This window comes from Malus domestica, chromosome 12 (assembly GCF_042453785.1).
Source record: "Malus domestica chromosome 12, GDT2T_hap1".
NCBI classification, from domain to species: domain Eukaryota; kingdom Viridiplantae; phylum Streptophyta; class Magnoliopsida; order Rosales; family Rosaceae; genus Malus; species Malus domestica.
The window spans coordinates 22,603,973-22,629,811 of NC_091672.1; the positions used below are offsets into that span (position 1 = coordinate 22,603,973).

The following is a 25,839-nucleotide window of genomic DNA, read 5'->3' on the forward strand; positions in this document are numbered from 1 at the left end:
CTCTAGCTTTGAAAGCTTCATTTACAGAGTTCTAGCTTCGAAAGCTTTATTTATAGAGCTCTAGCTTCGAAAGCTTTCTTTACAGAGCTCTAGCTTCAAAAGCTTCATTTACAAAAGCTCCAGCTTCGAAAGCTTCATTTACAAAGCTCCGACTTCAAAGCTTCAGTGCATGGTATACAAAGACCACATCCGAACAACCGCCACTTCGGCCCATACATGGATTGAATTTGAAGTCTACAGCCAACAGACTCTATTGACTGAAGACTTGGGGGACTACACTATGTACCATATATTGGGCTTCTACAACTGGGCCTCATGAAAAATACTTGGGGAACTTGGCCCATTATTTATGTACTGAGGAGCGAACCCTTATTCTATAAAAGGGACTCCCTCACTTTCATTAGAGAGCACCCATTATTCATGTATTGAGAAGCGAACCCTTATTTTATAAAAGGGACTCCCTCACCTTCATTAGAGAGAGACTTAGCTCATCACTTATGTATTGAGGAGCGAGCCCTTATTCTATAAAAGGGACTCCCTCACCATCATTAGAGAGCATCGCCGTCAACTGAGCAACCGCCTCGTCGCGAGAATCACTCCTAACCCATCACTTATGTATTGAGGAGCAAGCCCTTATTCTATAAAAGGGACTCCATCACCATCATTAGAGAGCATCGCCGTCAACTGAGCAACCGCCTCGCCGCGAGCATCACTCCTAACCCATCACTTATGTATCAGCATCATTAGAGAGCATCACCGCCAGCTGAGTAACCTCTTCGCTACGAGCATCACTCCTAACCCATCACTTATGTATTGAGGAGCGAGCCCTTATTCTATAAAATGGACTCTCTCACCATCATTAGAAAGCATCACCGCAAGCTGAGCAAGCCCCTCGCCGCGAACATCACTCCTAACCCATCACTTATGTATTGAGGAGCGAGCCCTTATTCTATAAAAGGGAATTCCTCACCTTCAACGCCACAAGCTGAGCCAACCAAGGCAACATAAGCCACAAGTCGAGCAGCCTCATAACATGTGCTACTTCTAGTTGAGCATCATTTCACATTGAGCACCGCCTCATATCGAGTATCAATTCTAGAAGACATCTAGTTACTTCGGCCCACACATAAACTGAATTTCAAGTCTCCAGCCAAAACACTCTCTTGACTGAAGACTTGGGGGACTACTGTTTGTACCATATTTGGGGCTTCCGTATTTAGACCTCGTATAAATACTCGGGGGACTCAAATGTAATTATGTAATAAATGAAGGGGCAAATATATAATAAGTGAGAAGCCCTTATTCTATAAAATGACTCCTCACTCTCCTTATTGAAAGAGGTCAAGATTCAGTCCATGGGAAGAGAGAAAATAGGCTAGAAAGCACACTGCCTCTAGCCTTCTTGTATATTCACCATTCAAAGTGAAACAATATCAACATCAGTGTGGACGTAGCCCAAACATTGGGGTGAACCACGATACATCTTGTGTTCTTTACTTTCTTGCAGATTCACGGTCGGATTTACGTTGTTTCAAGACCCCTCCGGTTTTGTGCATCAACACCATGAATGTTGAGATGGAAGATTTGGAAAAGAATTCCACTTGGGATTTGGTTCGGTTGCCAAACAGAAAGAAAGCTGTTGGATGTAGATGAGTGTTCACTATTAAGCATAAAGCAGATGGTTCTATTAACCAACATAAAGCCAGATTAATTGCTGGGGTTATACTAAAACCTATGGTGTGGACTATTTAGAGACTTTTGCCCATGTTACCAAACTCAACAATGTGTGTGTTCTTCTATCTTTAATAACAAATCAAGATTGGCCCCTACTGCAGTTTGATGTTAAGAATGTTTTTCTTCATGATGATCTTAAAGAGGAAGTTTATATGGATCTCCCACCTGGTATTGGCATATCTCCTGAAAAAGGTGTTGTGTGCATATTGCAAAAGACTTTGTATGGTTTGAAACAATCTCCTAGAGCTTGGTTTGGGGGGTTTACAAGTTCAATGAAGAAGTTTGGGTATTTTCAAAGTCATTCGTACCATACTTTGTTTCTAAAGCGACAAAATGGTAAGCTAACTGCATTGATTATTTATGTTGATGACATGATAGTGACTGGTGATGATCAGGAGAAGGTACAACACCTTCAAAAGTACCTAGCTACTGAATTTGAGATGAAAGAATTGGGTGAATTGAAGTATTTTCTTGGAATCGAGGTTGAACGATCCAAGCATAGTGTTTTTCTGTCTCAACGGAAGTATGTTCTTGATTAATTAGCTTAAATAGGTGATTTAGATTGCAAACTTGTTGATACTTCGATCGAGCAGAATCATCGTCTGGCCTTATTTCTGGATCAAGTTCCTACTCATAATAAACAGTATCAGATGCTTGTAGAAAGATTAATTTATTTGTCTCACACTCGCCCTAACATTGCTTATGAAGATAGTGTGGTAAGTCAGTTTATGCACCCACCTAGTGAAGCTCATATGGATGCAGTAATCCATATTTTGAGGTACTTGAAGATGGCTTCTAGTAAAGGCTTGGTTTTTTACAAGAATAGTCATTTGAATGTATAAGGGTATACGGATGCAGATGGGGCAAGTTCTATCACTGACCAGCGATCTACATCTGGATATTTTACTTTTGTGGGTGGTAATGTAGGTACTTGGAGAAACAAGAAACAATAAACAAAACGTTGTGGCTAGGTCAAGTGCTGAAGCTAAGTTTCGTGGTATGTCTGATGGTGTATGTGAGTTGTTGTGGTTGAAAAAATTGTTGAGAGATCTTGGATTTAAACCCAAGGGTGCTATGAAACTCCATTGTGATAACAAGGCTGCTATTGAGATTGCTCATAATCTAGTGCAACATGATCGAACAAAACATGTGGAGATTGATCGACATTTCATCAAGGAAAAATTGGATGTTGGAATTATTACTTTTCCGTTTGTGGGATCTCAAGTTCAACTTGCTGATGTGCTTACTAAGGTTATGTCTAATAGTGTGTCTTCCAACTCGCTTGACAAGTTGGGCATGTGTGACATCTTTGCTCTAACTTGAGGGGGAGTGTTGCGAGTTATATATTTATGTATTAGTTAAAATGTAAATAGTAGTTTGTTGTCTCACATTGACGAAGTGTATATGTAATATCAATTATAACTCCTATATATACTCAACTTTGAAGATTAATGAATATACAAGAAATTCTCCAATATTGTCATATATATTTTTGATATTTTACCATTTTTAATTCAACTGTCTCATGATTCTCACCCCATACCAACCAAGTAATTTAAAACCCTAGTTCCACCAATTTAAATGGGCACACATTATTTTCCTCTCTGTACTTAGATTTTTTAATAATTTTTTTTTTAAAATTACAAAAATAATTAAAATAATTTGTCAATGCAAATCATTATTGGAAACTAGAGCATGAATGAAATGGACTGCCTGGAGAGAGTGAGAGGGATGTGTTCAAACGGTTTATAGCAGCAGCTTTTAGCTTTATATCAAGGGAATTTTAACGAAAAGCATCCGGTACTGTTCACTTTAACGAAAAACCATATTTTTATACTAAAAAGTCGATCATAGTACTATTCACTTTACCCTTTATTTTGTCCTTATCATTAGAGCAAGTCCACCGGGAAGAAGAGAGCCCGGCACTTAGCCAAAAAACAAGGCTGGCACTCAGCCAATCCTCTCCACCCCGTGTTCTTGCCTGGCACCCAGCCCAAGCTGGTCTCCAGACCAGCTCAAAATTGACAGAGCAATGGACTGGCCCGTATGACGCCAACATGACATCAGTCACCATTTTTTTTCCTTCATTTTTTCCGCGCCAGGTCAGGTCAAGGGGGAATACCTGACTGTATTTCTTCTCCACCAAATGACTCCCCATGGGGGAAGACGACTCCAACCCCATCGTCGTCGACGGCAAGTTCTGCAGAGCTGGCACCAAGATTGAATCTTTTGGTTTTGCAGGAGTTGGGTTTGAGCTTGTTGATGATAGCAGATGAGGAGGGGAAGAGTTAGAAGATGGGAGGGAAGTGCAGGGGTGTGCAGCGGTGAAGTTGAGAAATGATGTGCAGGAGTGCAAGTGTGCAACAGTGAAGTTGAGAAATTGAGAAAGGAAGTGCAGGTTATGAAATTGAAAACATTTTAATTTTTTTTATTTCTACAAAGTCAGAAATTAAATATAAAATTATTAAAAAAATTATTATTTTATAATAAATAATAATAATATTTTAATAAAATGGACTAGGCAATTTTTTGTTAGGGATGGAGATGCTTTGGTCTATTACTGTTCACTGGGGTCTATTACTGTTCACTTGAGTGGATAAATACGCTGGGTGCTGGCACAAAGTCCTTAGGGGTGGACTTGCTCTTAAAATTCAAAGTTTTCAATCCATTTTCATTAGTTTTCCTTATTTTGTTAATAAGTTAATGACAATAATAAATTAATATATAATAATTCTAATAATTATGCTTATTTTATGGTTTGGGAAACAATTGAACATAGGGGAAGTAGCCCATTAGTGATGATTATGTTAACAGATAAAATTGTTTTAAGGTTTAAGCTTTAATCCACAGATTAAGATTGAGATTACTGTGTACAGTAAGGAAAGTGGTTTCCACTGAGCAGCAAAAGACAATGGCTGCATGAGATCTGGGAATGGTGCTTTGTGGGCTGGTCAAACTGCCACTGCATGGGAGCAGACAGATGTTCAAACTTTTTCCATAAAGAATCTCCCAGAACTCGTCTTCCATCGACACTGAAGAGTGAAGACGCTCGCACCATTTCAAAGGCAAACGACAAGCTTAAGACACAAAATCCATACTTTCACACGCTAATCAAGGTGACATGTTCCTCGATAGTTGATTCTCTCTCTCTCTCTCGAGTCTCACCCTCCATATTTATAAAAAGAGTAAATTGTAGTTATAGTCATTTAACTTTAATTCAATTGAATAAATGATCCTTCAACTAAAAATCTATTACCATTAGTCCCTCAATTCATCAAAACGTGCAGCTATGGTCCCCCAACTAAAAATTTATTACCATTGATCCCTCAACTTTAATTCAACTGGAGAAATGCTTTCTTAACTTCAACCCAACTGTAGCAATGGTCATTTCAACATAACTCGTTTTGACAAATTTTTTAATGTAGTTGACGAAAATGACCATAATTACACACTTTGATGAGTTGAGAGACCCTAATTGTATAAATGGTCATTCCAACATAACTTATTTTGACAAAATTTTGATGAAATTGATGAAAAAGACTATAGCTACACATTTTGATAAGTTGAGGGGCCAATAATAATGGATTTTTAGTTGAGGGACTATTGCTTCAATTTGTTTAAAGTTGAGGGACCATTGCTATAATTTACTCTTATCATAAACTATACATTCCACGCTAGTGAGAAATCTTTTAGTATGACAACAACACTTCACATAGCATAATCTCAAGTATTATATCTGTAAATTGTGAGAATGTAAAGAAATATTTTAGACAATTTTTAAAGGAGATGTAAAAAATAGCACGTAAATATACAACAGTAATAATTAAAGTACTATTTATTCTAACTGAGATGTCAAAGCTGACATGAAAAAGAAGGCTAAGTTGATATGGACAAAGAATTTGAAGCTACCTTCAAATATGATTTTTGCTATTTCCAAAGACATTTCACTTGTCTTACCTTAAATGTTAGCATATTTAAGTTTTATTTTATTATTTTTAAACCAACAACAACCCAACTTTTATTATTTTTGTTTGAAAAAACATAAATGAAACAATAAATTTTGACATATCGGGTGGAAGTAAAATCTTGATAATATGTCAAATTGTCAAATTATCCATCAAATTAAAATTTGATGTTTTGAATTTGACGTCTCATTTGGAGATACTCTTATATTGGAAAACTGAGAAATTCTATCACGAATTATAAGAAGAGGGGGTTATTTCCTCTATAGCCAATTAATTGTACAGTAAATTTTAACTTTTATAGTATCAGAGTCGGTTAACTCACGTATGAAGTCTAGTGGTCTCACTTGCTTCATGTCAACTAATATATGGTATTAATGTGAAGAAATGTATTAAACCCTGTAAAGAGTTTATAATGAATTGAGCCACTTCTCTTATTGTCAATTTGTCTCATGATGAGAGATTAACATACTTTATAGATAATATAAGTGATACATCACAAACGTAATATATATTATTAATAAATAAATTCACGGGTTATTAAAACATTTATATATGAACTAATAACAATATGTGGTAGTGGCACTATGTAACAATCACACTAGGAAAACTTCTTCACATTGATCACTTTTATAAATACGTTGTTTAATTCTTAAACACTTGAACAGCTGGACTTCCACAGGTGCTGGCTGCTATTTTCTTCCACCCCATGTTACTTCCAAGTCCGATAAACTAAAAATAAAAAAATAAAAATAAAAATAGCTCAGAAATAGTTAAGTTTTTGTTAAGTATGATGGGATCAGAATAAAACAAAGAAAGTGAAAAAGAAAAGTAATTTTGGTTAAACTAGCGACATGCTTTACGCTTAATCCAAACTTTTCAAGTTTTCTAATTTGATGATCATGTTGTTCTTTCAGTGCTAGAATCTAGGTTTGACCCAACCGGTACTATAATACCGCATGCACCTGTTATACTTTTTGCAGCCCAATTATCTTCTCTTGTGATGATCACTCTCTCTTAACTGTCTCCACCAAATCCAAATCTTACTTTAATTGTTAGTAGATTAATGATTAAATAGCTACATCTACCAATATGATGGTCTTTTAATGATAATGCTAATTAAGGTCATTCATTTTGTTCATCAAATTATTTGTCAGTATACATTATCACTTATTAGAATTGGTGAGATTTTAATATGTCTTACCATTTGACGGAAGTTTTACTCTAGATCATTATCGAGCTCCTAGAATTATCGAATTCACTATTCAGTATTTGAAACTACAATACAAAAACAAAGTTGTTATTAGCACTTCAAATCCTACACCTCTCTATTTTTATATTAGAGTGCTACTTACGAATTACGATTCTAAAATCAATTGGACGATAAATTGATAATAAACAACTATTAGCTTCAATTGATGGGGTTGTGTCCGATCATTAATTTTTCAAGTGACTAAATATGTTTGATAAAGTTCTCAATGGGAAAATTCAATCTTGTTTTCATTTTTTTAGTAGTTTGTGTGCTAATTTTAGGCATTATTGTGCAACATATGTGCTGGTCAAATTTTGTTCTCCTTAGCTAAGACATGAGCAATGGCGTAGCCATGTTAAGGGTTACCCTGGGCTATAAACCAAGTAGCTTTCCATAAAAAATTAAAATTTTACATATAATTTTTATTGATTTTTGAATATAGCACATCATATATTTAGTCACTAATCCTAATTTTCTTGGTTTAACTATATAAAATTATATAATACAGTTTACAAATCATCTCTTTTTGTTTCGTCATTTTTCTAATCACTTCTTGTACATGTACACGTTTGGATTTGTTTGAATTTTAACACGTATTTGTTTAATAACGAAAATTCTTGACTCACATTGTGAAAATTTTCTTAAGCTAGACGATACTGTGAAAAATACAATATCAAGATTTGAATGTTTAAGTTAGCCCACTCAGTGAAAATTTCCTAGCTCCGCTATTGGACATGAGTTGGCCAATATCAATCGTTTTCCATTTTAAACTATATGACTCTCTAAGATTAATGAATCATCTTTCTTATTTAATTAATTAATGAGATCATGGAGAACAAATATGAAATAGAAAGCTTGGGAAACAAGGCAAGTAAACGGAAGAATCCGGATACATAGAGAATATGACCGACTTTTACATGACCGCTTTGAAAAGTAATAAAGAAAATCTGAGAAAAAAAGTACTAATACAAAAAGATAAAGGCCAAAAAAGAAATTGAAAAAGTGGAAAAGCAAATAAGATGGTATAATTTGTAGCAAACTTAGGCATTACTCTTTTCTGTATAATTGGAGTAACACATTCACACTATCCCTTCATCCTCAAGATTATAACTTAGTACTAAGATATCCACAGATGACATGACACACCACCTTGGATTCCACTCACGGATTCAGCACCAATCTATAACATAACATGCACATTTGTTGCTCATACTCATTGCCTTTCATTTTACCAAATAGTAAGCTATGAAAATCAATTACATATCTAGAGTAAACTCGACAATGGTTCAATTTCGTAAGATATTATTGTATTTAGTTTCAATTTCGTAAGATATTATTGCGTTTAGTCCATTTTGTTGAGTTAGGTATGTTTATTAATTATTCACATTAGCTTATTTTTATCATATTTTCTCCTGCTTCCAATACGTATCTCAATATTTTCTTTTACCTCCAGCACAGATTAATTGTACAAGCTAATCAATGTTGTAAGTACTATATATATGTATACATCATCACATATACTAGTATGGATTATATATGTATACATCATCACATATACTAGTACGAATTTATAAACGTAGGAAGGTTAAATTTCTTTGAACTATTTTCATGGATGATAGGTAAATTAAGTTTTGTTTATTTCCATATATTATGTCTCCATCACAGGTTGAATGTATTTAATTAACCTATAGTGTAGGTATCATATATGATGTGATATAATATTAAAAATTTTAACTATTTTTCAGGAAAGTGGTCAGATCTTCATTTTTAAATATTCAAATTAAAATGTAATAAAGATGCATATATAACACAATATGTTCCCTATAATTATTCCGATTTTCACTTTCGTTTACGTAATTTTTAACTTTCTTTTCAATCTTCATCCTTGTAGTTTCACTAATTCCATTAGGATATGATCCACCAATAAGGCCATTCCAACTTGGGTTTTTTCATATGAGACGATGTGCAAAAATATGGATGTAAAAAACAAGTTAAGAGTCGAGGAATCGGACTAAAGTGAAAACAAAACAATATTACAAGGATGAGAATGCAACAAATAACTACATGGATTAAAGTGAAAGTTCAAGGGAATTATAGGAACTACTAGTACAATTCGTGAGTATTAAGCATATAGATGCGAAAATTTTCTAGTGCAAATATCATATTATCAACAACGTGTTCCAATTAACGATAATAATTGTTCATGATCGATTTACGTTTCTCTACAAAGATAATTCCGCGAAAGATAAATAAAAATTTGATCCTTGATGAACAACCAAAAGAATAGAAGATTTTGATCATTGAGTTACATAATAGGATCCCAATGAAGATCAATCTCTATATGCAAAAATCTCACTAGAAGCTGCCCTATTAAGCTCACACATATCTAACACATACAAAACTAGACAACAACAGAAGCAAGAGAATATGTTGGGTAAGGGACTATAGATTCTTGGCACTGGAAGATATGATTATTTTATGTACATTACAAAATGTGGGTCAACATAGAGACATGTTTGCTTGCTTGCAATGGAACACCGATTGACCATATCGGCTGATGGACGCATCTAAGTGCGCATCACCGGCCACATGAGTACCAAACATTGGCTAATAATTTTTTGTTTGTGTATTCATTTGTACTAGAAAGCATCTTCACTAGGTAACAGCTAAACTAACCGAAAGTAAGGGGGGATTTTGGCCTCTTTCATATATATATACACACATGTCCTTCACCAAGTAATGCTTATTATACAGAGCCGGCCTTGAGGGTGTGCAAGTGGTGCCACCGCACAAGGCCCCCGATTACGATTTTATTTTACCTGTAGATATAGTATAAGTTTTTAAATTTGCAATGATATACCAAAGTCATCTCATAGCCCAATTGTCTTCCGCTTCTTATCCATAATCCATGTCTATGAAATTGGGTTTGACTTTACCCGGTGCTTTTTTTTGTGTTTTATTTTTTTGGGTATTTAAAAGCATGGTGTTTATTTAATGTTTTATTTTAATTTCTTTCGTGTTTTATTTTAATTGTTTTGGTATTTAAAAGAATGAGTTCTGTTTTAATTTTGTTTAATTTAAAGCATGGTGTTTCAAACCCAAAAACATAGGGGATGTAAATAGGTGCCTAACCGCCACACTAAGATTTTTTTTTCCTTACATCATCTCAATTATATGTGATCATAATTAAATGTAAAAGAAAACATAGCAACAAAATGTTAGACCCTCTAAGGGCTTTTTATTGGGTATGTTAAAATAAAGAGTTTCAAATCCAAAAATACACCACCGAATTTTTTTTTTTACACAGCAAATAGATATCTAACCACAGCACGAAAATTTTTCTTTAACTCAATCTATAAATAATCATAAAAATTAAAATGTAAAAGAAAACATATCAACCAAAATTCTATACTTATTAAGGGCCTCCCTTGGAGTCTCGCACAAGGCCCCCAAAATCTCAGAGCCGACTCTGTTATTATAGATATGGTCAGGATCAAGACACACGTTTTTTACGTATATTCTTAAAACATACATTGTAATGTTTTAGTTATTTAGCCGTCTAATATTTAGGTCTTCATTCAAAAATCATTTCTACCGACATTAGATAAGCAACTTTTAGTCTCTTTTGAGGTTTCGGTTGAGTTATGTAATGCTCTTTCTATTGTCCCTATTTTTTAGCATCCTCCTCCATATAATTGGGTGAAAGCAACTTGTTGTGGGGTCAATGGAGATTCTATGGGTTTTTTTTTTTTTGTGGGTTTTCTCAGAGTTTTGAGCATCATGCTGTCATCCTCGCAGTGGAGTTGGTTCATGGGCAAGGCTGTCAAAATTTGTGGCTAGAAAGTAACTATTCCAACATGATCTTCTTTTCTTTTGACTATTTTTCTCCTCCTTGACAGCTCTTAACTCGTTGGAAAAATCGTCTTCTCGTTTTGCAACACATGGTTTTCCGTTGCTTTCATATTTTTCGAGATAAGAAAGCGGTCACGAATAAATTAGGAAATTAAGGGTTGCTCTTGTCTTTCCTTGTGTGTCATCCGGTTCTACCCTTGGAGACTCTCCCTTTACTGCACACAAATTTTTTGGGCATCCCGACCTATAAGTTTGTCTCCCCTTCTTAATGAATTTATTTTTGCCTGAACTTCTTGTTAATTTGCTTTGCAACTTGTTTTGCGGGTTATTATCTTTTACATTTTGTTTTAGAAGGGTTAGGTCTCATGTCCCTCTTCTTTTTCTTGTATCTTTTTTGTTTATGTTTTTAAAAGAGTAAGATTTATATCCCTGACTAGGTGTATTTTTTTTTTCCTTCAACAATTAAGTTAGTAATTTCATAATATTACCTGTACACCCTAGCTTGACAATATTTATCAACGCACGGGCATGCCTTGTAGATAAAAGGCAGGCTTGATTTAGTCATGGAAATTGGCAAGGGTATTAGGTTTAAGCTAGGGTTACATCAGCCATGCATGCGCCGACCAATTGCATTTACATATAATACAGTTGAAGCACATGCCTTACAACTTAAGCTTTGGACTTGATTGGACTTGAGGCGCAGTAGTCAAATTGTACAACGTGGATGCATGTACCAGGTAGTATAAGATTAGATAAGCCAACTGGGGTAATTAGGTTAATTTTTTGTCTAATTTAATCACTTTGTGAGGCTTAACGGAAGCAAATGTACTATATGTGTATTACTTTTTCTATAAGATCATCCTCGAATAACCTTGAAGTTGAGATTGTTAAATGCAAGTTAACATAAAAAATATTTGAGAGAAAAATATTTTACAATTTATATTGAATAATCTGACTTTTAATTGTATCAAAACCTTTTTGTGATACAACCCAACAATTTGAAAATGATGGAGATTTTGCATAACTTCCAAGTTGCCAAACCAAACCAAGCCCCTTACTAACTGGTTTGGTAGGATTGATGAGATTGAGCCTTAAAATATGATTAGATTGAGATTTGTAAGACATGATTTATAATCATGTAGAATAATATGTTAGATAACTCATTTTATTGTAGATTAACAACTCATTATGTCTAATCTTGTATATCTCACATGTAGACATAATAAACAACAGACTGAGCTCAAATCTATTCTAAAGATGTGATAGGACATTATATCTCTTTCGGCGGGAAAGTTCAAAACGGTGGCACTAATTAGAAGCAATTTTATGCTTTTACACGAGTATGCATTGCATGTGTGACTCAGAAACAGAAAGACGTGGCAAGCATGCGCTTCATATATACCATCCTCTGGATCTGAAAACCTTTGAATGATCAACGGTGGAAAAGTGGCTTCATAAAATAACATAAAGTTTGTTTATTTACAAAATAAAAAATATTTAAAAAGCTATGAACGTCTTTATCCAGTATTCCTTGCAGTAAACAAGTAAGCATGTCCCTTAATTATTTTTAATTCTTTAATTCAGTTTGTTTAATTTTTCTATCCAACCAAAGAATATGCTTAATTAACTATGTTTACTATATTTAATCGGGCTTAACTATTAAGTGGAGTTTTGATGCTTTTGCTGATGAGTTTCATCATGTGCAATTGTGCATACATTTTGTGACGAGAGTGGGACAGGAGAGAGAGCGTCGGCCAACGCCGGCAGCTGTTTGCCAAGTGGAGAAGCAAAGCGACGCGCCGGAATAATCTTCCCGGAAAACGACGACGGTTGAAACAAGCAGAAGGGTTAAAGCGGCTTGGGTTTGACTAGGATAAAATAATAGACGGTTTGAAGGTGCCAAATCATTGCAAAATACAGATTCTTTTATTTGCCTTCTTCATTAGAACAAAATATTTTTTTATTGAATTTTTGTTCAACAAAATTAATTATTTTTCTACGCTGATTTTCAAAAAAGAAAAACTCTGGCAATTAGGTTGTAAGAATATCTAAACACTATATATGTTTATTTTGTCAATTTTGAGTTTTATTTTAGACTGTTTCGATGACAATTAAGATCGTTGAAATGAATTGTTTATGTATTTGATACGTATGGTGATTAAGAAATAGCCAATTTTAATATAACATGTTTATCGTAAAAATTTGTTAATCACATTGGTTAAACAAGAGGCATGCTAGGATCCACACCAATATCGTACGATAAATAATTATAATTCAATTTAAAATGTTCATTACAAATGGATATTACTACTTAAAGCAATATAAAGGAGGATGAAAGTGTGTACTCAAAACACGATGAGTTAAACAAAAAAATCATACTCACCAGAACAATTTACCGCTTCAATACTTCGATTGGGTTTTATGACGACTTAAAACTTTGTTTAGCACATGTGGTTTGAGGGATATATGGCCCCATGCATGTTAATTTGTTATTATGTTGACTCCAAAATCCAAATATTTGTTACTTGTGCTCTTCGCTTCCTGTCGTCAATCTTGGATATTCTTGTCTGTTTTTATTCATTTTGTTTTCTAAGTTCAAGTTGTCTCACTTGCGATACGATTCGTCTTATATATGGCCTGACATAAATACTACGAAATAATAAGCAATATTCAGAAAAGAAAAAAATTAAAAAAATACAATTTAAAGGATAAGCGTTGGAGGTGGAAAGGTATGTTTCCTGCAAATGAGGAGAGATTTTTCAGTGTGATCGGCATACGAGGTGGTACACCACATGTCACTATACAAATAGTGGGATATGTGTATTAAAAAGTTAAGGATTAATCTCAATTTACTACCTGAAGTTTCTTAGTTATCAACATTTAATACATGAATTTTTTTTCATCCCAAAGTGGTATATAAAGTCATAATTTTTGGACAGTTTCATATATCCGTTAAGTTTGATGTTAAATCGGCGTGGGATAACAATTGCATCGATGGAAAAGGACAACGAGATCCTATCATCGTCGTCTGGAGGAAGCCAATCTCTAGCGTCGCAGAGGCAGAACAGTTGGATCAGACCGACTCCGACTCAGAACAAAACCCTAACCCTAGCTCTCTTGTCATCGGAGAAGCAGCAAGGGCGGAGCAGCGGTGGAGGAAGGGAAGATTGTTGGAGCGAAGGGGCGACATCGGTGTTGATCGAGGCGTGGGGGGAGAGGTACTTGGAGCTGAGCGAGGAGAGAATTGAGGGAAGGGGTCATTGGGTAAGTAGCAAGGGCGGAGCAGAGAGGGAAAACAGAAAAAAAAGAAAAAAAAAAGGGTTGATTGCTGGATTGGATGGGAGAGAGAAAAGAAAATTGGGAGCGGCGCCAGGGGAGGCGGAGGGGGAGAGGCAGAGGAAGAGGAAGGATCGTGATTTTCTGTGTTGGGTGGGGAAGAAGAAACAGAGAGATGAACCCATATTGATTTTTTAGGTTAAGGTTTGGTTTTTTAATTTTAAATTATAAATTGTTTTAATTATTAATTATTAATTGTTTTAATTTTTATTTTTTTTTAATTTTTTAATATTCACGTGGATCCATACTGGCACATGGCACCTAGTCATTGTCCATCAGTTAACAAAGGTTCTGACGGAAAACTTAATAGATGTATGATACTGTTCCAAAATTATGATTTTAGGTACCATTCTGGGATAAAAAAAACTTCATGAACCAAATGTTGAAAATCAAGAAACTTTAAAATAGTAAACTGAGATTAATCCAAAGTTAATAACTTAAAAAAAAAAATTCTCACCATTTATATAAAAACACATGGTGTACCACTCATATTTTAATCAAAATAAAAAATTTCTCGCAAATGAGAATAGCATTTGACAAAGGAGGGAGGATATGTCCGCCGTCCGCTCACTAAAAATGTTTGCTTTCGGATGGAACATCTGTTTGAATATGTAGGGATTTCCAGAGGGTGGTGATTTGATGCAAAGTGGGAGCATTTGCAACAGAAAAAATAATGTTGATAATCTTTTAAAATGTCTCGATCTGTTAAAGAGCTCTATACCGTCACCTGATGTCTGTTAAACTAAGAATTTTCATTCATCTAAGTGGAAAAACTAAAGAGTACATAGCTTTGAAATCAGAATTGAACTTTAAAAGCGAAGATTAGAAGATTATTTAAAGGAAGCATTGTTGGATTTCCGCTACTTTTATACCTATCAATTTATCGAATTTTGAGCTGAATGATTTGGTTTCGATGCAACTGAAGTGATTATTATCATAATCCGTTCATAATCCAAATTCAATAGTTTTTTAGCTTAAGAAACCGAATATGAATATGATGCTATGATGATCCATCCAACTTAGTACATATTATCTGCCCATATATCTTTTATTATTATATACAAAACATATGAAAGAGTAATTTGAATCTTCTAGGGATATGGATTTGCTTATCAATTGATCCCTTGAATTTTCACATCAAATTTTGTTTTGAATTGAATCGAATCTTGACTGGTGCAGTTCATATCCCATCTGTTTACAGTTCTCCTTCCTTATAACATATCCACCCTAAATGCCTGTTTAGTGGGCTGATTGAGATAGGTTGTGACTCATAAAAATGAACTTGAATTCAATCATTTATTCGTTGTGTCAAAATGTAAAATGAACATGCACGGATATAATTGATTATGAATCCACACTAAAATTAGTTATCAAAATATCTTTGTACTGAGTTACAACTCCTGTTTTACATATCCCAGTCAATCAAATCTCATTCAAACTACTAAATAGGTCTTAAAATTCTAGGGAATTGTTATTAGCACTCAAAAAATCTCATTCTACACTTCAAACTTTCTATATTTGGCAAAAAAAATACACTTGTTAGAAGTGCAGAATGAGATTTTTAAAATACCAATAACACTTCCCAAAATTCTAAACATATTACAAAGAAAGTCTATTGGGTGGTGTTGCCTAAAACATGACAGGTTGGTGTGAAGTTAACTTGCCCTAATCTCACTTTAACGGCAAATGATGGTAAAAGAAAAATTCACATAAGCCCAAAAAGAAAAATTCGCATAAGCCCAAAAACCTTGTCAATTTCATCATCATCACAGCAATACACAGAAGGAATTTATTTCCATTGGCTCATGGCCTCTGCGCAGAGATCGTGTTTCCGCTGGCTGCTGATCTTCCCACAGGCTTTAGCTGCAAGCAACCAACTGGTAATTTGGTACATCATGTTTTTGTTTTCCTGCTGATTGATGCCAACCATTTCACCTCACACAGCAAAACAGGAAAAAGGAAAAGTACCAACATTATCGAAAAAAAAGAATTTTTTTTTAACGAAACACTCTCGGTACTATTTACTTTTAACGAAAAACCATATTTTACCTGTTTTTAGTACTATTCATTACACCTTTATTTGTCATTTTTCGTTAAAACTAAAGTTTTTTTTGAACTTTTCGTTAGTTTTCCTTAAAAAAAAAAAAAAGTTAATTACATTTCACATGACCAGGTTGAGGTTGATTTTTAAAAGGATTAACTTGGTTACTTAAAAGATGAGAATAAGTTTATCTTTGAAATATTCTGTGACCATTTTTTAAAATTTTGTGTTTATAATAAGAAACATTAATACTATATTTTACTATGTAAAAATTAACTTTGCAAAAAATCAATCCAAACTAAGATTTTTGTTTTTGAACTGAGAGGAGAGTAGGAGAGAGAGAACGTGAGAGTTGGAATGGGAAGAGAGATTTTTGTTTTGTTTTTTTATTTTTAATATTAATATATGTTAAAATCATATGTAGATGAGGCTTCAATAGAAAACAGCAAAATTTAGTTTTGTAAAATTACATTATTGCCTTTTTTTTTTTTTGAGATAGAAGATTAAATTATCTTTTCATTTATAAAAGAGAGTTATATTAATAGATAGTTTCGATTTCTAACACAAATGAATTGCATGATAGTATCCAAAGAAGATTAAAATACTTCAATGAATTTTCTTGATCCCAAAAAAGTAGAGTGTCGTGCGAAACCATCCGTTTTTCCTCCTAGAAAAAAGCAAAAAATCAAGGGAAGAAAAGTAAGAGGGACAAAAGAGACAAAAGTAAATTTCAGTGAGGCAGAGCAGATTTGTTTACATTGCATGGAGGGGAATGAGGTGGAGAAATGCCAAGTGGAAGCATGTAAAGGACAAATGCCCTTCTTATGCAATTTCACAATTCTTTGTTAGAAAGAATTAAATTATTTTCTCTTTATGATTTTTAATTCTTATAAAATTCTCATAATTAAGGCCTGGTTCCGGTGCAATAAGATCCTGCGCCTCAACCGCTAACGAACGAGGGGCGAGTGACTGGCCCACTTCCCTCCCTCACGTTTCGCGTCTCCACCACTTTCACACGGAGGGGTTTTCACATCCCTCATAACAAGCCCCCACTCACATCCCTTAAATTAAGAGATTTATCGGCGTGATTGTTTCATCGTCATATAGTTTAATTATATTATAATATGATGGGTTGTGTGATTATTCATCGATTTGTGGTTACGTCAGGTGTTTATGATTAAACTGAATTTGAATAACTCAGCGTATCAATGATTTAGTATTACTGTCTAGTGATATTTCTCTTTATTTATAAGTGAGAGGTCTTAAGTTCGATTATCGCCAAAGATGAATTTGAACCACATTATGGCTAGCCCATTATGAGGTAAAATTCCAAAATTAAGTGATATTTCTCTTCATTTGTAAGTGAAAAGTCTTAGATAATATCATTTGTTAAAAAAGAAGAAGATATGTATGAAACTAAAAGTGAATTTTAACTTTCATAAGAAGATTTTGTCCATAAGAAGATTAAATTAGTCATGAAGGAAACTCATGCCTTATTATTTTATCATTTTGAGAGAATTGAAGGGAATAAGTTTTACTTGATCTCTATTCTATTTAATTTCTTCAGCTTAGACAAAATTCCAAAATTAACATTCATTTCGTACTAAAAAATACATTGAATTTAGTGTTTTACCTAGTACAATCCATTCTTAATTTTCAAACATGGGCCAAGTTCGTCATATATTAATCATGTCGTTCATTATATTACAAATATTTATTAGTAATACCAGACGATATTACGACCCACCACACATAAAAGTTATCGCTCGAAAAAGTTATCTCCGATGATGTCAATTTATATTATAACACGTGAACTATCAACACTTTATAACGGTTGTGATTGTCATGCAAAAAAAAAATAAAAAATTCAACCATGTCGTTCATTCATGTTTCTATACATTTATTAGTAACAGAATGACAAAACAACTCGCCACACATAAAAATAATCGCTTGGAAAAATTATCATCCATGACGTCAATTTACGTTGTAACACATGAATCGACCAAAAACTATTTTCACTAAAAATGATGGTATTATCTACACACTCTTTTTTAGTAGCACCCATACATTCTTTTTTATCTTATATAAATTTCTTTTAATTTTTATCCGACAGATTGAATGAATTAAAGATAATAAACGACATAACTATGTTGTATGTTACTATACACCTAATCATCTGTCACGTATTTTTTTCACTTAATTTTAATTAACTTTCACATTAAATATTACTTTTACTTTATAATTAAAGGGGGGAGAAAAATGGTCTTGGAAGAAAACAGTTGGACTGAAATGGAATCAACTTCTTCTAGCCGGACCCACCATCCCCTCTAGGGAGTTCCCGCGTGTTACCCACGTCCACGTTTCCGCGTGAGCACCCTGCTGGCTAATGCGTTTCTTCTACTCACTGCTTCTGCGTTTTTGGTTTGCCATTCGTATTCGTCGTACTGCTTTTCGGCCCTCCTCCTCCATCCTGCTTTCTTCTCTCTCCTCACTTTCTCTCTACTCGATAAATTAAATTAATAATTTAATAAACCGACTCACTGTTAAAAAGGTCTTAGGGGCTTCCTCTCAACTTTCAATAAAGCCTCTCATCGTCCCGGAGATACCTTCTTCCTCTGTTCTCTCGTTCTCACTAACCTCTGCTTCTCCATATCTGCTGGGTCCCTGTAAGTTTCTCTGTAGGGCCATCAAACCCAGCTGGCTTCGCCATTATTATACCTTCACCAAGCAGCAAACCCCCATATCTCAGACCCATCAAACCCCACTTTCTCTTTCTACTCTTTTCTCCACTTCACTCTCTGTCTCTGCTCTTCTCAGCTATTTCAAGGACTACCCAGATGGCTGATACGTTAGATGACCTTGCGTTTTGGCTCCCCACCCAGATTCTCAACGACGAAGACCCACCCGCCATGGAGCTCAACTCCAACGCCAAGAAAAGTGGGGGGTTCGGATTACGGTTCGACGCTGATGCTCCGAAGGCTCTGTTGCCGTTTGAGTTTCCTTACGGCGGTGCTTTTGGGGTTTCGTCGGATTTCAGTTCGCCGGTCGAGTCGAGCGAGACTGAGAGCGATGAGGAAGACTACCTCACCGGGCTGACCCGCCAAATGGCTTACTCTACTCTCGACGACGAGTTCAACTTCAAGCACTCCAACTCTGCTTTCGCCTCCGAGAAGCCAAAGGTATTAGAAAGAGTAGTAATTTCTGTTTTGTTTCTAGACGACGCCGTTTTAATGGCGGTTCTGATTTTTTTCCTGATTCGCAGGGTTGGGTCGCTTCTGGTTCTCCCCAATCGACTCTCTACGCAGTCAGCAGTGGTTGCGGTTGCGGACAGGGCTCGAGCCGCGGAAGCCCAAACGCCCAGTCGCCGCCGGCCACCTGGGATCTGCTGCATGCAGCTGCAGGGGAAGTTGCCAAGATGAGCATGAACCAAAGCAGAGGCCTCCTGGATCCTCCACGAAAGCCTTCCCCCGTCTCTGTCCCCACCAACAACCCAGATGCTGCTTATTGCTTCCACCAGCAGTCGCTTTCTCACAAGCACTTGCGAGCCGCTCAGGTACTAAGAAAAAACTCAAAACATTTTATTCAAATCTCTTTGGGGACTTTTATCGAACACCTCACACTCAAATGTTTTCTGCTCCGTTTTTTCCGCAGTTTAAGCTGTTGAGGCAGCAACAGATGATGAAGGAGCAGAGCGCGGCGGTCTGGGGAGCACAAACTCGATATCCTCCGCCGCAGACTCAGCCGCAGACCCACCCAAACTTCCAAACCAGAGCGAGAAACACTCTCAACATTCTCAACGCTCGGCCTGTGGGTTTGTCGCCATCTGCATGGCCGCCTCTGCAACAAGCTAAGCAGCAGCAAGAGTACAACAGAAAGGGGTCCGGATTGAGAGCTGTTTATCTCGGAAACCAATACCCATCTGCCAAAATTGAGCGTTCCGGCACCGGCGTCTTCTTACCCCGCCAAGTTGGCACCGAATCCGAAACCCGCAAGAAGCCAGGTCCACCCCCTCTCTGCCCCCACTTCATTTTTCACTTCCAGACAATTTTATTTCACTTTTTAAGTAAAACCCAGTTAAAAAAATCCGACTCTTTTTAAGTAAAACCTAGAACTCAATTTTTTTTTAAGCTTGTGGGTCACATCATTAAGATTTTTGGATGACTTTCTGGGTATTTTGGGTGCTGGGTGGTTGAGATTTGAATGTTATTAAATTTTGTTGGCTCTGGTTTTTTCAGATCTGGGCGTTGTTCTTCAAAGGCATTAATTTGGTCTTCACTTTCTCTTTCGATTTGGTTGGCTGATTGAAATTTGTGTTTTCTTTTGGTACAGTTTGCTCCACAGTTCTACTCCCAGCTCGAGTCGTGCAGGCTCTGAACCTGAACATTGATGACATGCAACATCCCCAGCTTCAGCGTCGTTTTAATGGCAAACTGAACTCTGATTACGGTAAAAATTAACACCTTTTCTCTTGTTATACTTTTTTATTTATAGTTTTACTGATATGCCAATCTTAAATTTACAATTTGTGTTTTGTGTACTCATTTGTTTCGTTGAATTTGCAGAGGTTGCTCTTCAGCTTCGGAGCAACGCCGCCGCCAGAACCGCCATTTCGCAGCAGAAGCGCATCATTCGGCCGCAGGCGGCAGTAGGCAGCGAGATAAGGCTCCCCCAGGAGTGGACTTATTAGGGCTCTGTTTGGATTTTGGGAATTTTAGGGAGGCAAGGAAATGCAAGCTTGCTATAGGGTTTTTAATGGGTTTTATTTTACAATAGTAGGAGGTTTTAGAACAGAAGATAATAGTAGTTTTTGAGAAGGACAGGACAGGACAGCAAAACCGGTTGGACAAGACGAAGAAGAAGAAGAAAATGTTTTTTTGGATTAGGGTTGTTAGGGTGAAAAATAAAATGTCTGCTTTGATTGAAAAGTGGATATGGTACAAGCTGTTTTAGGGTTTAGCAGAAAAGCAGAAGCAGCTTTTGTCAAGGAACAAGGCAGTGGTGGACTGGACTGTTATCCCTCTTTTGTTTTAGTCCTTGGGATAATGTTTGTGTTTGGGATCTCATATAAAAATCAATGAAGTCTGAATTGTAAAGGGTTAAGACCTAGTTTTGGATTCCAATCTTAATCCAGTACACCCATCATGGCCATGCAAGTGCAGTTAGTATTTATAATAATAAAATGGATGTATTTATATGCAATTTCCTTTGTTTTTCTTTAATTATTTTGGGTTATTTGTCACGTACCCGGCACGTGTACAGTTATCATGATGTTTTGTACCAATGATATAAAATTTGTAACTTTCTTAGTTGGTGTTTTTGGCATGAGATGTAATGGTATGGCTGGATAAGTAAATTTCATTTATCAGACGTTACATGACGTTACATTATTGACACGAGAGGTTACTATGGCCGCTGAATCATGCTTTAGATTTTTGGGGCAGTTGACACGAGAGGTTACTATGGCCGCGGAATCATGCTTAGGTTACTATGGCCGCTGAATCATGCTTTAGATTTTTGGGGCAGTTGACACGAGAGGTTACTATGTCCGCCGAATCATGCTTTAGATTTTTGGGGCAGAGGGATTTGGGTTTTGGTTCCAAGTTGCATGTATATTGGCCAACTTGGTTCTGTTCAACTTGTATTAGATTGAAGCTAAAAAGCATATACTAATTATATCGCGGTTCAAAAAGCTCTAAAAGAAGCTGCTTATTATGACTTTTGCTTTTCACCTTAGTCCGGCAAGATGGATATTTTAGTTTCATGGTCACATATTAACCATTAATTATGTTTGTTTTAGTTGTTAATTAAAGCAAATTTTAGTTAATTAATTAATTAAGAGATGTTGTAAGATAACTAAATTTAACTTTAATTCATCTCCAATAGATGCTGTAAATAGTTGAAATAGTTTTTTGACGCTCTTCGCTTGCTAGTTTAATAAAAACTAGTATCTTAGAAATTATCAAACTGTTGAGTTTTTTTATGAGTAATGTCGGTAGACCAAATTTTTATCGCATTTATAAATCATGTAATGTGTCGTCAATAGAAAATAAAAATGTTATTCAACAATTAAATAATAATTCAATTATTAACAATCACATCATATGATTTCTAATCAATTCAGTCATTGTGGGAAGACTCTATTATGAATTTCTAACCACATTCTAACGAAATTTAATTGAAATAGTTGGTCTCTTTGCCATTATTTCTTTATTTAAACCCCACACTCAGTCTAAGTTCAACCCCAAAAAAAATAAAAAAATAAAAAATAGAATTTTTTACACTTAAAATTCCAATTTTAGCCTTATTTGGCCCGCCCTAGAGAAACTTAACTAAAAAAAATGGAAAAAGAAAGGGGTGTGCTATCCACACACCATTTTTTACTTCTCACACATCATTTGTTACTTCTTACAATATTTTTTTATATGTAAAATTACTAATTTACCCTCTAATGTATCACGTGTAAGTAATGTGACTTAAATTACCGAAAAATTGAATATAGCATCTCCAATATAATATTGGATATGTAATTAGCATATTTTTATAATTCAAGACTGATTTTTATGAAAAAAATAATTTAGAAATATAATTTTCACTCAAGTGATAATTTAATGACTAAATTGACAATTCATCCTTTATTTTATTAGTTTTTGTGGGAGTTTAACTGTTAAGTAAGAGGCTAAAATTGGAATTTAAAGTGTGAAAAAGGAACTTGTTGGGGGAAAATTTAGACGGGGTGTGTAGTTTAAATAGAAAAACTGTTGACATTTGATTAGACAATCCAAAGGAAACGAAATTGGTTTGGTTTTGGAGAGAAAAAGGTGACGATTGAGATTTCATGAGAGTGACGGACAGAGAGTTTGCTTAGGAGGGAAGCAGCACCACCGTCGCCAGATGTTAATTAGTGGGACCAATGAGTGCACTGCTTTTCACGTGGCACACTCCCTCGTGGCCCATGCGGGAACTAGGAGAAGAATTAATGAAAGGAATTAGATCATCTTCGAATCTCTTCACTGAGGATTCCAATGTTCAATTAGTAACAATCGTTTATCAAAGATCGTACGGTCATAATTTTTTTCTTTTTATATTTTTCATGCGAAATGAGACTGCTTTACTTTTGAAAATATAAAAAACATTTAATTATGATCATACGATATTTGATGAACGGTTAATAGTAATTGATCATCTGGATCCCCAATGAGGAGATCTGGAGAGAATCTAATTCCTTTATGAAACAAGTTTTTGTTCTATGTGTAAGTTTTTATTTTATAAATTAGAGAAATGTTAGGAGTGTCTCAAAAGTCAAATTTTTTATGAATTTTTTATCGTCTCACAATCTAATGTCAATTCCGTGCCATATGTATAAAACATTGTAAAAAATATGAGGTGGCAAAGAGTCTCATTTACATTCCTCCTATATATTGTTTTATTATTGAATTAGAACGCTTTTGTGACCTTTTATTACTGAATAAAATCTCTTTAACTTTGTTTTATTAGATTTAACTAGGGCTGGGCATGGGCCGGGCGGGCCCAATTTTGGAGGAACCAGACCTACCCGTTTTAAAGTGTAATGGGGTGGGCCGGGCTGGGTACAAGGATTGTAAGTTTGGAAACCGTACCTAACCTGACCTGTTTGAAACGGGCCGGTTTGGGACGGGTCCACGAGTCCAATTCCTTTTTTTTGCCATCCTCTCTCTGAGATTTCTTAGTCCCCAGTACCCAAACAAAAACCCACATCTTGGATCTCATTGCCCCTCCATATCCTACAAATTTCCTATTTCCTATTCCCTTGCCGCTTCAGATCCCACCTTCCCATTTCCCCATTCCCAATTCCTACTTCGGCCACCTCTGCTTTTGTTTTGATACAGAGCTCCAAAACCGATTTCTCGAGCAACATGTGAAGGATCAATTTCAAATCCATGAGTCTAAACTGTGAGGGAGACAAGCTAACAATGAGAAACAAGGGGCTTCATTTTTCAAATCACAAACAATCTACCTGTGAAGGATCAATTTCAAATGCATGAGTTTCTTTTTCTTCAGCCGCAGCTGCTAGTTCTGCTTCATTTAACAAATCACTGGGACCAGCTCCAATTTCACCCATTGTTTTACTAATGGTAAAATCATCAACAGTTCTTGAAACCCACCTTTTGCATAAAGAACTCCATCAATAGCTAATACAGTGACAACAACTGCAGCAATAGCAACCATACCTGCACCAACAGTTGAACCACCGGTGGTGAATCGGTGAAGGTCTGGGATGACGAAGGTAAATCGGTGACAGTTTGATTGGAATCTGTTCGTGCCAGTGATGTCGGCGTTCGGTGATGTCGGCAAGGAGAGATAGGAGTGGGAAAAGAGGCTGGGTCACTCGGAGAAACAAATCCTATCCATTCATTCCATTTTAGAAACGGCCCGGGCGAGGCCCCGTGCTTTTACATATTTGGAATCGCCCCGTCCCGTGAAAACCACCTCCCCGCCCCGTTTCTTCTTTAGAAAAATTGGACCCGGCTTGTACCCGCCTTGAACCGCGATTACCCGCCTCGACCCGTGGTTCATAGACCCGTTTGCCCACTCCTAGATTGAACTGCTACATGATTGTTGTATGTGAACTGAATAGTGAAATCAATTTCATATAAGTTAATCTCAACAACTAGAAGTTAACTCGTTTCCATGAAATTGTATTATTGGATGAAAAGGCATCATGTCATAGTATCATTGTATCGAAATCCTTTCATGACATTGTACTATTAATCAAAGCCTCAAGACACCACATGATTTTGCATTATTAAATTGGATCACTACATTGTAGAATTCGTTTAATGCAGGAAAGTGATTTTTATACCTTTTTAGCTTCGTACACATTCCTATTTAATTTGACTATAAATTCTGTTAAACTTATTCAATCTAACCTCGATTAATAGGGAAAATTAGAATCCTCTATAGTTTTTTTATATCATTTAGATTAAATATCTATGCCTTTTTAAAATTTGATTAAAGTGCTTTGACCAATAGTCACCTACAACATCCCACATAGCCTAGGGGAGTGGATTCTCTAAGCTTTATATGTATATTCCTATCTCTACCTAACACGAGGCCTTTTGGGAGTTCACTGGCTTTAGGTTCCATCGGAATTCCGAAGTTAAGCGAGTTCACGCGAGAGCATTCCCAGGATGGGTGACCCACTAGGAAGTTCTCGTGTAAGTTCCCAGAAACAAAACCATGAGAGCGTGGTCGGGGCCCAAAGTGGACAATATTGTGTTACAGTGGAGTCCAGCCTGGGATGTGGTGGGGGCCCGGGTCGGGATGTGACAATTTGGTATCAGAGCCAATCCCTGGCTGGAAGTGTGCCGACGAGGACGTCAGGCCCCTAAGGGAGGTGGATTGCAACAGCCCACATCGCCCAGGGGAGTGGATCCTCTAAGCCTTATATGTATATTCTCATCTCTACCTAGCACTAGGCCTTTTGGGAGCTCACTGGCTTCGAGTTCCATTGGAACTCCGAAGTTAAGCGAGTTCGCATGAGAGCCTTCTCAGGATGGGTGACCCACTGGGAAGTTCTCGTGTGATTTCCCAAAAACAAAACCGTGAGGGTGTGGTCGGGATTCAAAACGGACAATATCGTGCAACGGTGAAGTCGAGTCCGAGATGTGGTGGGAGCTCGGGCC

General features: G+C 36.0%; 2 protein-coding genes across 2 annotated transcripts; both read left to right on the plus strand.

The window, feature by feature from the left end:
- The first annotated feature begins 13,794 nt into the window (after positions 1 to 13,794).
- LOC139189882 (trihelix transcription factor ASIL1-like) lies at positions 13,795 to 14,877 on the plus strand. The gene is made up of 2 exons (XM_070809139.1): positions 13,795 to 14,064; positions 14,752 to 14,877. Exons 1-2 carry the CDS (start codon positions 13,795 to 13,797, stop codon positions 14,875 to 14,877), a joined length of 396 nt encoding a protein of 131 aa, XP_070665240.1.
- A 3,714-nt stretch (positions 14,878 to 18,591) lies between these two features.
- Positions 18,592 to 21,376, plus strand: LOC103423466 (uncharacterized). Its single transcript, XM_008361547.4, has 5 exons — positions 18,592 to 19,356; positions 19,440 to 19,730; positions 19,829 to 20,177; positions 20,507 to 20,623; positions 20,740 to 21,376. The coding sequence occupies exons 1-5, from the start codon at positions 19,015 to 19,017 to the stop codon at positions 20,862 to 20,864; spliced, it is 1,224 nt and encodes a 407-aa protein (XP_008359769.2). The 5' UTR covers positions 18,592 to 19,014; the 3' UTR covers positions 20,865 to 21,376.
- The last annotated feature ends 4,463 nt before the right edge of the window (positions 21,377 to 25,839 follow it).

What these genes read in the sequence shown, in the direction of transcription:
- LOC103423466 (XM_008361547.4), top strand. Translation starts at nt 19,015, where the DNA reads ATGGCTGATACGTTAGATGACCTTGCGTTTTGGCTCCCCACCCAGATT. An exon ending in TCGCCTCCGAGAAGCCAAAG is followed by an intron (nt 19,357 to 19,439) that starts GTATTAGAAAGA and finishes CCTGATTCGCAG; the next exon opens with GGTTGGGTCGCTTCTGGTTC. An exon ending in AGCACTTGCGAGCCGCTCAG is followed by an intron (nt 19,731 to 19,828) that starts GTACTAAGAAAA and finishes TTTTTTCCGCAG; the next exon opens with TTTAAGCTGTTGAGGCAGCA.
- LOC139189882 (XM_070809139.1), top strand. Translation starts at nt 13,795, where the DNA reads ATGGAAAAGGACAACGAGATCCTATCATCGTCGTCTGGAGGAAGCCAA. An exon ending in TTGAGGGAAGGGGTCATTGG is followed by an intron (nt 14,065 to 14,751) that starts GTAAGTAGCAAG and finishes TTGAATATGTAG; the next exon opens with GGATTTCCAGAGGGTGGTGA.